General features: G+C 39.7%; 1 protein-coding gene across 1 annotated transcript in view; it reads right to left on the minus strand.

Moving 5' to 3' along the window:
- The window catches only part of LOC780339 (RAS and EF-hand domain containing), a 52,495-nt gene extending 43,078 nt beyond the window's left edge, over nt 1-9,417 (minus strand). The window contains 1 exon segment of the mRNA NM_001079409.1: nt 8,565-9,417. Coding sequence (NP_001072877.1) covers nt 8,565-8,938 — 374 coding nt within the window. The 5' untranslated portion in view covers nt 8,939-9,417.
- Between the last annotated feature and the right edge of the window lie 3,318 nt (nt 9,418-12,735).

Raw genomic sequence — 12,735 nt, forward strand, 5'->3', positions numbered from 1 at the left:
GTCCATATGACTCCCATAATATCACCTGCACTTGCAGTTGTGGGGGAAACTGCAGAATTTTCAGAAAAATGCAAGCTGATCTGGCCAGTTTTTTTGCAATTACTGTAGTTCCTGTCAGTAAATGAGGCCCAGTGAATATTGTTCCACAGTATATGTACAAAGCCTCACAATACCTTTACACAAAAATACAGCTACATCTCATGAGGAATTGAACAGTGTATCATTTATGTCACCCTTGTTAATGAGAACTATGAGCAGCATGTAAAACACTCACAGTGTACTGTAAATTACAGGACTCAAAAGTGAAGCGCCCTTTTGAACATCACAACATAAAATGAATAGATCTGACGGACACAATACAAAGAAATATGATCACTTTAAACAGTTGTGAAAACAATCCTTACTTTTTAGTCCAATGGAAAGCTGCAGTTTAATAAGCTTATTCTGAAGTTATGCAATTATATGTTACAGGATATATCACTCGCAGCATGTTTCTCAGAAAAGTTGAATAGAGTGGATGACATATCAATAACAACATTTTTCAGATCTCCTTGCCATGCTGTTTCATAATAAATCCACATTGCTGAGTAATAGAGTCCAAAACCAAACCGGTTTCAGTACATATAGAAACAGCATTCTTATGCAAAATATATTTTCAAACAGGTATATTCAACCACCAGCCACCTTACTTTGCAGCAAAAGTTACCGTATATACTCGAGTATAAGCCGAGTTTTTGAGCACAAAAAATGTGCTCAAAAAGTAACCCTCGGCTTATACTTGAGTATACCTCTCCCAACCTCCCTCCCTCCACTTGTGTCTGACTCTCGATCTGCCGATGGGGGGTTACGAGCGGACAGGGGTGGGTTACGAGCGTGTTACAGATCCAGCGCAACTAAAAGCAATTGGGGCTGTGTGCGCACTCGCTCACCTGCGTCCACGGGGTGAGCGTGCGTTATATCTCTAGCGCTACTTCAACTGGGCCCCCAGTTTCTGCTGTCTCTATTGGTGCTGTGCACGCACACGCTCATCTGCGTCCAAGGGGTGAGTGCGCGTTACATCTCCAGCGCTACTTAAACCAATTGGTGCTGTGCGCTCACTCGCTGTGTTCTGACTGACTCACACTGAAGGCGGAAGTGGCGCTGCCTCCCCGCTGTACTTTGCCTTCTAGTCGCGGAGTTAGACTGTGCTTCCTAAAAGTTTCTTCTATTGCTGTGATGAACAAGTCACCTTGTGCTGTAGCTGAAATCAAATTACACAGGTACAGATAGGGCTTGATAGTCCCAGTGCTAAGCACGTTTGTGTTAAATGATGGAGGATGTTGGGTGCATAATGGGAAATATGCTTTTAAACCTCTGCTGTGGCAGTTAATAATAATATTGCTTTTCTCAAGGGCACATGTGTCACAACTATGGGTTGCCTGTTTTATTTGAGTCCAATGCCAGGAATCACAGTTAGCTGGAAGGTTACACAGACAAACTGATGCCAGTGACAGTGGAGGATATGAATAATGATACTGAAAACTGCACAGAGAAGTTTATACGGTAGCACCATAGAAGTATTTTGCCACTCCATTGAGTTTTATTGAAGGGAGTTCTTGTTTATTGTGCAATATATCAAGGAATGAACAAAACAAGATGTTTTTCTATTTCTAACTTATAAGCTGCATAGCTTAGTTAAATATAACCTAACCTATAACTGTTAACCTAACCTATAACTGTTAATCTACTTGAAGTCCAGCATCAAGAATTATTTTGCCCTTGTAACTACTATTGTAGTACTGTGGTGGGACTTGTACACTGGTGTCCAAGTACTTATAATAATTGATGATAATTAGTATGGCAGCTTCCTTAGTGTTCCCAAACTTGCTTTGGTCTGCTGCTGTAGCATTTTTCTTTCCCTAAAGTTATATATTTATTTATCTGTTATTTATTTGATTACTGAAACTTAGCAGTAGCGGTTGCATTTCCCACCCTAGGCTTATACTCGAGTCAATAAATTTTTCCAGTTTTCTTAGGTAAAATTAGGTACCTCGGCTTATATTCGGATCGGCTTATACTCGAGTATATACGGTATGAGTTATATCAAGGTGATATATGAGTATCAAGGAATGCCAATCTTCCGGAAAATGAATTGAACTACCTTGGGTAATGAACCCTTCAGAAAAGAGTCCTTTATTTATTTTCTATTTTAGGATGATGGCACATGGGAAATGTGTTTTCTGTGGTAAATCTTATTCACCTGGGAAGTCAATTTTCCTGTTTGCCCTGTTTAGCTGAAGAAATAACACAAACCATAAATTGTTTGTGATTAAAGCTTACCATACATGCACCGATAATACCACACAAAACCTCATTTTCTACGATATTGAGTGTGAGTATGGCAGATCATTGAGATGGCCAATATCGCAAAAGCTTCAGATATTGGTCATCTCTTTGATTAGGTGGGATAAAAGATTTTGATCGGGCACCGTTGAAGGCGCCCAAGCAAAATCTGTGTTTAGGGCTGAATCGCCAGGTAGAGGTAAAATGCCTGCTTCTACCTCCATATCTGACAATTCAGCCTTTAACATCAATAGAGGGAAGACCAATGGTCACAGTAAAGATTGTAATTGGTACATGTATGGCCACCTTAAAGCAACAGGGAAAAAGTATGTTTAGCATAAGCCCTATTCATTGCACTCATGTTGAAAAGGAGGTACACCAACCCCGATGCTCATAAGCAGGGATCAGTTGTTATTCAAGGCTCTGGATGAAACCCTGTCTTATACAAAACAGATCTGTTTCTGTCAATAAATATATTATTATTAGCATTATTTATCATTTGCAGATGCCAGGCAAAAATATTTATATATTTTATATATGTGTGTATGTATAGTACTTCCCTTTCTAAGGTAACTGGATCTGGAAGTCCTGAGTTCAGATTCATGAGAACATTTATATGTCAATTCCTTCTGGTCAGCAACAAGTTATTTCATTTTCATGTGTCTCAAGTACCAAAGTTAGAATATAAAGGATTTAATGTGCATGAACAACCAGTGTCTAACATTTTGAGAGTACTACAAAGGAAGAAATATAATACAAGTCTTGAATATATTATTCTACATGCTTGGGACCTCGGCTGCTTTAGATAAGTGGTCTTTCTGCATTATTTACAATTAAATACCGGTATATATGCTAGCTTTGTAGTCAGTACAAGGTGCTGTCTATTATTACAGAAATTGTGTGTTTAAGTATAACAGGGAAGTAGCATCTCTGTATTACAAAGACTTTCTGGATCAGGTTTCCAGATAGATGACATACCTGTCACAAAAATGAATTTATACTGTAAAGTGAATAATGGGCAGCAGAGATAACACACAGAATAAAGTTGAGTAGAATTCTAAAAATCATTGGCATTATAAAAGAATGGAGATATCCAGTTAGACAGTGCACAGAGTTTAAACAGAAAAAGCAAGCTTAACAAGGAAATATGATGTTTTGTTACGGCTATTCCAATTTCATTGATTAAATCTTGTTTGACATTATTTTTGCTCTTACAGTGGAACAATAATCATCTCCAGCAGTCATGCAATCGTGTTATCAGATATCATACCGTTTGCTCATTATCGGATTACCAGAATTCTTTTACTATGAGATTACGTAAGGACACGATTGAAACATTCTCATTGGCAGTAAGGGGCATTATCACTGCTTACTGAGACATTAAGACAAAAAACAGATTCATTTAGGACACATGGAACTACTTGTAGCCACATACTTGTTGCAGCTAAAAACACAAATAATTATCATTATTTTCTATTTTGTAGCCATGACAAGCAGCTATGTATGTCATTACAAGGACACTAAAGCAGGCGCCAAATATTTGGCCATACACCTTCCATTATTCAGTTAGCTAAGGCCAACAGCCTGAACTGCTTGCCTAATGTCAGGAACAGCCCTGGCTGTAAGGGATAGGTGCAGGTTATACCTTAGCAAGTGTATTTTGAGAATCAGTATGTACTCAGTAGTTTATGGTATAAGAGAATAGTTATGGAGAGATGTAAGAGGGTAAGCTGAGAAAAAGTGAGGGAGAAAAGATGGCAGAATGATACTGATAATTAAAGATCAGGGACTTAGAAGGGATGTAAAAAAAAGTAAGAAATAATAAAGGGAATGAATTTAGTTCTATTTAAAATATATGTTTCTTTGTCATTAGTGTAGAAAAGGATACAGGGAAAAGCAGCGCAGTGGGGACGGGGCCAGGGGTCACCAGGTGCTATTTTTGCCTGGGGTGCCAAAATACCTAGTTCTGGCCTGAAATACAGTGCTAGGACATATATACATTAAAAAGAAAATCTGACGCCACTGACTGTTAAGTGGCCATACACGGGCAGATTTCAGCTGCCGATTGTGGTCCTTCAGACCGATTCCGCAGCTTATCTGCCTGTGTATGGGCACCCCTGATGGGCCTATCCAGCCGATATCTTTCCTTAAATTGGACAGAACTCAATCGGTCAAGTTTGATTTTCCATTAGACTGGGGACTGCATCGGCTCATTTGTGCGGTCCCCAGTCTGACGGCACCTATGCCCACTGTTGTAATTTGATTGTTTGGCCCTAGAATTAGCTTGAAATTGCCCAGCTTTAAGCGAGTTTTAGGCAGTCAGGTTTCTGAGCCTTTCCATAGTAAAGAAAAATGGGAAGCAACCCAACCTCCAGTGCACCACAGGCATTGTAGACTAATGATAGACTTAAGCAATCTGGAAAAAAAAGTAACAACCCCAACAAACTGGTGCGGGGTGATGGCACTACTGGAATATTTTAATCTAGCAAGTAGGAAACAGATTGGGAATGAATGGAAGGGAAGGTGAGTGTATATAGATTATAAGAACCAAAACATATACAAATAATCATAAAACATGCAACCAAAACTACTATAACCAAAATCACGTTAAAAAACTTTCCCAGTCAGATAATTAATTACTGTATTTTGTCTTGCTGCCAATCTATCTTACCAGCCAGGGCTGGTAACTACAGAGGAAGCAGGCCCTAGGGTTGCAGGGGGGGGCAGAAGAGTAGAAGGTCCAGTAAGGACCTAATTAATTATTAATTTCAATAGGTCATGGTGTCAATGTTTTCGGTCCATAAATTGAAATTGCTGTGGGGCCCAGTAACATTTACTTATGCCACTGATACCAGCAAACATGGGGTGGTCCTTTTCCTGCAGGGCTGACAGGAGAGATCAGAGTCTACACTGTCACAGGATGGACTTTTGCTAGCTGGAAATGGAATATAAAATGCTAGTGTTTAGCAGGAATGCAAAAAATCACAATTTTGGAAAATCATTGCTAGCATTTCACAATTCTTTCCATCACGATTATCCACTCATTCCCTTCCACATCATCCAATGGGATGGAAGCCCACCCCCTCTTCTACAACAGTCGTAGCACAATGGAAATGAGCTTCTCTAACAAGGTAAGAGTAATGTATTGCAAAGCTGAAACCACCTTAACCTCAATGCAATTTCAGTAAGGACAGTAGGCAGAACCCTATGATCACCAAACAGAAAGAAACAAAATCCCATGTGTTGTTTTTTAATGAATTATTGTAAATATAGAAAAGTTTAATGTCAATGTAGAAAGTCTGTAGTTCCAAACATTACCTTGCAAGTTGCATCAGCCAAACAGTGTATTTGACACAGAAAGTCTGAAATTCAGCACTAATTACCAGAGATAAGCTTTCTTACTTAGTGTTTGTATAGAAAACAGTGGAAAAACTTAGCTTTATCAGACCTGCAGTTGCCACTGATAAATTGCTGCCAGTGTCCTAAACACTTTCCATGCTTTTAAAGAGGTAGGTTACTTTTTGGCTTGTCACACTAGGCATTTTTCTCCACCAGTGTAAATAGGCCAGGGGAAAAAATATCAATCAACTTTGGCATGGCAGTCATAGTTTGGATTTATCACATACTTGTGAAAGTAAGAATTTTTGTGCCAAAATCTGTTCCATCTGTGCACTGACAAGCAGATGCTCTGTCTATCAGTGCACACGAAAGTCAGGGCGATTTTTATATATATACCTGTATAAGGGATGGGTTATGTAATAAAATTTAAACTGTTTGCTACAGGGCTAATAACCTATAGCAACCAATCAGCAGGTAGCATTTGCTGGTTAACCTGTTTAAAATCAAACTTCATATTGGTTGCTATGGGTTACTGCAGCTAGGCAAACTGTGTGCCTTTTATTACATAGGGGCATATAGTTTGTTCAAAGTGCTGTATTAGAGCTACAGCAACACAAAATTAAGGCTTCACCTGCCTATAGCACAATTTAGACAATTAGCTTGTTCCATTCACCAACAGAGAATAACTGGCATTAACCCAATTGCAGTGCTTCCTGAGCAGTCAGGTTAATATATCTGGGCTAATGTAGTTTACAAAATACAAGACTTTGGACAAAACTGCATGCCAAACGCAGTACCTTTGGGTTGTTACATCCATGCTAAGATATAGATATATACTGTATGTGTGTAAAGTAAATATAGGAGTAAATAAAGTGTAATTTTCCCATCCTCTACAAGCTTGCAAAATGAAGCTGAAGATATTACTAAGCAACTACCAAGTGACTTTCTCACAGAAATATTACTGAGACATTTCAACCCTATGTAACTTTGTAACAATTCTGTAGGATGGATCGCTATCAAGTGGGGTCAGACTGGGCCAGAGGGGCACCAGGAAAAAACCCGGTGGGGCCAGGCCCTTGTGGGCCCTGACCTATTCCCGATCCCAGTGGCAATCTCCTTCTGATCTCTCTCACCTGATGTTCCGGAGATAAATAAAAAGGTGTGCACAATCAGGGGAGGGGATTGGGCATGCAGAGGGGGCACCTGGGGACCCCTAGTGCTAACAGCAATTTAGATATAGGGGTTTATGATAAATGGCACATGGCACATTGGACATACGAGGTTTCGGTGTGTGTATGGTGGCGTGATGCAAAAGCTTTGGATATTGTTCATCTCGTCGATTTAGCAGGACAAAAGATTTTGGTGCCCAAGCAAAATCTGAGTTTAGGCCTCAATCGTTAGATAGGGGTAGAATCCCTATTGTTTGTATCTCCATATCTGACAACTTAGCCCTGAACATCAGTGGAGGGAACGAATGATCTTTCCTGTGACCAGTGGTCGCAGGAAAGATAGTAATTGTAAGGTGTATGGCCACCTTAAGTTGCAGAATGGACCCTGGAGGGAAACTTCCACTGAAAAGAGACTGAAGTGTGAATTCAAGAATTCCAAATTTGTACTGTGCTTAAAGCAAAAATACTTTATTTTAATGGTAGCAAGAAAGCTTTGCACTTATATTTATGGTGACCCTGGCTTTCTTTAGACATTCTTTTGAACAAAATGATTTCCAGAGGCTAAATAGCCAGACAAGTGTAAAAATGTAGAAAATACAGTTATCGGAAATGCTGCAATTATTGCTAAAGCCATAGCCTGCAAAACTGGTTTCTGTTGGTCAAATTATTGGTGATGCAGGAACAACAATCAGCAATGTTCTATCTGTAATTCTTGAGTACACAGGGAAAACAGGGAAACAGAAGCTACTTCATTTTTGGACCTTAGGAGGTTGGTCATTAGATAAAGAACATACAACTCCATCCCTTCACCCTTTGTTATGATCTACCTTGCAAGCACCAAACATGGAGTAACTTCAGGTTCCCTTTTTTGGCTCAAGTTTTTAGTTATTTACAAAAACCACAGATTTTTCATAATAAAAACAATAGGCAAAAAGTATGTTCAACACAAGCCCTATTCTTTCCACTCATGTTGAACAAGGGGGGTATAGTTCCACTTTAAGGAAATAGATGGGTTTCATATTTGTGTTCATATTTATATTCTCTCAGCAAAAAAGATAATGTACGTTTAAAGAAGTTAACTTGACAGATATTATGACCTATAGAACAGATAGATGAGAGATGGACAGATATAGATAGATAGATAGATAGATAGATAGATAGATAGATAGATAAATGTAATAATAGAATTTTAGTAGGAATGCCTTTGCCATAAGCTTTATGAGATTATTTTGGGCCCCAATACGATGTTATCCTATCCTGGTTTGCTACATTTCTACACTTTGTGTCTTTATTCTGGAAACCTTCTGTAATTATGTAAAGACTCATAACAGAACACCAGAGCAACATTGATATTAATCCCCCTACCAAAGTTCCCATACTTTGTGATGAGGTACTGGAACTTATGGAGTCCAACAATAATGATGTATTTGTTTAATAGAAAATCTCTCCAGCACCTAAGCAGAGTCTAAATGGTTTTATCTTTTATCATAATTAACTGTAAAGCATAATTGTTTCATAAACCAATATACTGTGGGACTGATCATAAAAGAAAAGGTAGAGGCTTCATGTTGAACAGGGGTATAATACATTATACCCAACAAGCAACCATCAGAAAAAGTTATTTTGTGTTAGCAGCCCCTACAGTTTGAAATGCTCTACCTAATGCCTAAACTTATTTTGTTAAGAAATGACCATGACCACCATAATAATATAAATCTGATACATAAGACGAACCTTGGGATATAATTGACTTCGTCTGCTAGTCTGCGCTGGAAGTCTTCCCAAGCTGGGCTGGAGGTTTCCTCAGGTTTCTCCTCTTTATCTGGGGTGCTTGGGCTCTTTGGAGGTTCCCCCTGTTCAACGTCCTTTTTTCCTTCGGGCATATGTAATCCTCTGGCTCCTCGGAAGCCCATGGCAAAATCCTCAAAGGTGATGCAGCTGTCCTTGTCACTGTCCAGCCGTGCGAATATGTCCTCCGCCTCCGAGGGGCTCACCTTGAGCTCTGCACACAGCGCAGAGAACTGGCCCTTCTCCAGGCGCCCGCTGCTTTTGGAGTCAAAAGTATGAAAGAGGGCGCGGAGCCTGGACAGCTCGTCCTTATCTTCCATCCAGGTGGCAGGGGGCAAAAGGGCAATAAAGGGCGCAACTAACAACGCAGTATTCCAACGGGACGAGAATAAGAGCTCAGTTCTTCAAAGAACAAAATTTACGATGGGAATGACAAACCAGAATAGCCGGACTGGGAGATTGCGTTATAGCGCCGAGAGACTAATCCAGCCGCCCGGGACAGCGCTCTAGGTCCAACAAGTGGAGGAATCTGTTGACGTGGCCAGAGAAATGAAACCCAATATAAACTTGTTTATTCCAGTAAGAGTGCTCAGTCCATGGATTCTGTTACAATTCTTGTAATTCCGTATTATTCCTCTGTCCAGATGGTAACCGTATAGTGACTAGTATTTTCCCTTTTCCACCCTGTGCCAATGTGGATAGTTGCCCTCTTGCGTCCTTCCACCCTTGCTGGGTGAGCTTAGGTGTGCAGGGGGCAGGAGTATGTAGGATCCCACTGCAGAGTTGTGTATTGCCAGCCCCAATAAGCCATGGTGCTGCTCTCCTCTAAAATCCCTTCTGCATGTGGCACCTGTGCCCGGCTGGCCAGAGACTGAGAAGCTCAACAGTGCAAGCTGAGCGCTCCCAGCCAGCCCATCCCTCCTCCCTGTCTCAGGGCTGAGGAACTGAATGGTATCCGAGTACTTGGAATAATTAGCTGGCTCTAAACAGCATTGTGTGTGCCCTGAATTGTTGGTGTAATCCTTAGCAGAACAAGGCAGGATGAAGCAGGCTCAAGAGCTCTCCTCTCTGCCTTTCTGTGTGAGCGTTTAGGAGCGTTACATGAAGTAAAGATGTAACTTTATCCGGCAATGTTCAACCAGCAGTATTCCAATTGCTTATCATCTCAAATTCCCTCCATCCCATAATAGCCTTTGACAATGATGTGTTGTTTTTAAATATGTCTAGATCTACATTGAGTAATTGCTGGAACAAACAACCACCCGGTGCACACGGTGTTTCCATAAAGTTGGGCAGAACAGAACATTATTGTAACACAGCATTCGATTAGGAACAATGTGGGTCGGGACTGTGTGAGAAGGTGATGTGAAGTCGATATACAAAAATCTCACTAAAATATGAAACTATTTATGTAGAAATGCTGCTTTTTTTGTATGTTTTACATACAACATGTGTTGGACTGGGGTGTCTGGAGCCCTCCAAAGATCCTCTCCCCAGGGGCCCACCAAACACATGCACCTGCTGCTGTGGCAACCACTGCCACCCCCTATACAACAAGGAACAAAAAAAGTGAAACTTTGGGCACCAAAAAATGCACTGGCACAGACATACCAGTAAGATATCTGCAGAAAATGAACTATGAGCACATTAACGCCATATATGCCACAAGATCAGAGCAGAAAGGGACAATAAGCATATAAACGCCACATGCCAGTAATATTGCTGCAGAAATGCATTATAAAAAGATTAACCCCAGGAAAACTACCCCAAGTATGGGACCCATCACCCAGAATGCTCTGGACCTGGGGTTTTCCAGATAAGGGATCTTTCTGTAATTTGGATCTCCTGTCTTAAGTCTACTAAAAAAATCATTTAAACATTAAATAAACCAATAGGATTGTTTTGCTATAAGGATTAATTATATCTTAGTTGGGATCAAGTACAAGGTACAGTTTTATTATTACAGAGAAAAAGGAAATCAATTTTAAAATGTGAATTATTTGATTAAAATTGAGTCTATGGGAGATGGCCTTTCCATAATTCGGAACTTTCTGGATAATGGGTTTGCGTATAAGGGGTCTGATACCTGTAACATAGACAATGAACATAGGTACCCCCATATACTAGTAAGATCACTGCAGAAATTAATGAGCACATTACCCTAGATATGCCAGTAAGATTACCACAGTAATGGACAATGAGCATATTAACCCCACACATGTCAGTAAGATCACTGCAGAAAATGGAAAATAAAAATACTAACCAAAATACATTCCAGTAGGATCACTTCAGAAAATGGACAGTGAACATTTTAACCCCAGACATGCCAGTAAGATAGATAGGAAGCATTGACTCACCCACACATGCACAACTAAAACAAAACAAAACATGGCTGTGCTTTCAAGAGTGAAACACACAGTTATCTTTATTTTTTTTTTTGTCTCCTTCCATTGGAGAAAAAGCAACGGGGAAACCTGGTGTAGCAGTGGCTGGCTGGACCTGGAGAGGTAGCGTTTGGTCAGTGGGCCCAGTAAGTCTGCGTTTAGTTAGCAGGGCTGGGGTTTTCCCATTTCCCAGTGGGCCAACCCTACATACAAAATGTTACAAGTGTACAAACAATTCTATTAAAAAGGTGCCCTAATGGATTGTGCACTGATTTAGTAGATTTTTAAGAAAACAGGAGGCCGACCTAGGGTACCAAATTAGTGACTGGAGTCACTGTGAGGGCCTTACAAATTGGCATCCCTGCTGGTGTTTTTGACCTCAAACTAATACTACTTACATATTTATGTGGTTTTATTAAATTCACTAAAAGCACCTTTTTTGAAATATTTGGAAATGTTAAATACGTTTATATATAACTGAAAAAAGACAAATGTCCATTTAGTTCAAGCTTTTATGTCTAAATAACACCTGCCCAACTGCAATTTAATCAAGATGATATGAATATATTTGTTGGTGTATGGTTTAAATGCACAAAAATGTTGTTCTATGTTGTATGTGTTAATCAACAACTGCTTTGATATTTTTCACCATGCAATGTAAAGTGGGCTGATTTCTGTTGCTATGCTCTAAATGATTTTACAGTATACTACCAGGAGATACAGGAATCGCTACAAAACTATAAGTATTTGGGATCGGCACACTTGGGAAACCTGGAGCTTTCCAAATCAGCACAAAATATATTTAACATTTTTGGCTGTTGCTGTCTGACATTGAAAGGGTTATTGCCCCTAGAACTCCTGTCAGTATAAATAAAGTTGCGGAAGCATATTTACAAATGCAAGCATAGTGTCCATTTGCTCGATACCACTACATGCACATAATTTGCCCTGGATGTTAAATTCCCAAGTTAAAATAGCATTATTTTTATTTTACAATTTACCAAATCTGTTGGCTTGTTCAAAAAACATGATCTTTGAGCAGCATATTAACCCTTCACCTGATGGCGATTCTGGTGCGTATAGGTGCTTCAGGAAAAGCTTGCTGCCTGGCAACAGTTTTTTCCCACAGGGACTGTTCTAAAGGTACCAATACATATTTATACTAAGCCATTTGTACTGTGTACTGTGATACACTAATAAAGGTATAGTGGATGTTATTAATGGTGTGTAGGCAGCTATATAATTTTTATTATGCATGATGCTTTCAGAAACAGTTAGAACAGCACAAAGCAATTCACTTGACTATTCGGTTCTTATCTCTAGGTCCTGTATGACACAGCTTCTCCTATTTCTCCTGTTAGCTGTTAGCTACTAGGTAGCACATAGGAGCATTTTCAGAAGTAGTAAAGACAATTTCTAAATGAATTTTGAACTTAAAATTGCTGGAAACCTACTACAGCCTTCAATTAATCTGTTTTTGAAAGGGCAAGGGAAGTCTGGGATGTAGGATCAATTGTCTCTCACAGTATATAAATATTTGGGGCCACTGCCTCTCACTGTAGTTGAGGTGACAGTAACTTTTGCCTCTCACTGTATAATGTATATGGGTATATTGTTCTGGGAAGTTACTGTACCATTATAAACAAATGTATATATGGCCTTTACTGTCCCAGCTAATTCCGAGACTCTGAAGCTAATGGCATATAAGGAAATTTTCCCAGTAGCTGTCAGAG

This window comes from Xenopus tropicalis, chromosome 1, assembly GCF_000004195.4.
Source record: "Xenopus tropicalis strain Nigerian chromosome 1, UCB_Xtro_10.0, whole genome shotgun sequence".
Lineage (NCBI taxonomy): Eukaryota > Metazoa > Chordata > Amphibia > Anura > Pipidae > Xenopus > Xenopus tropicalis.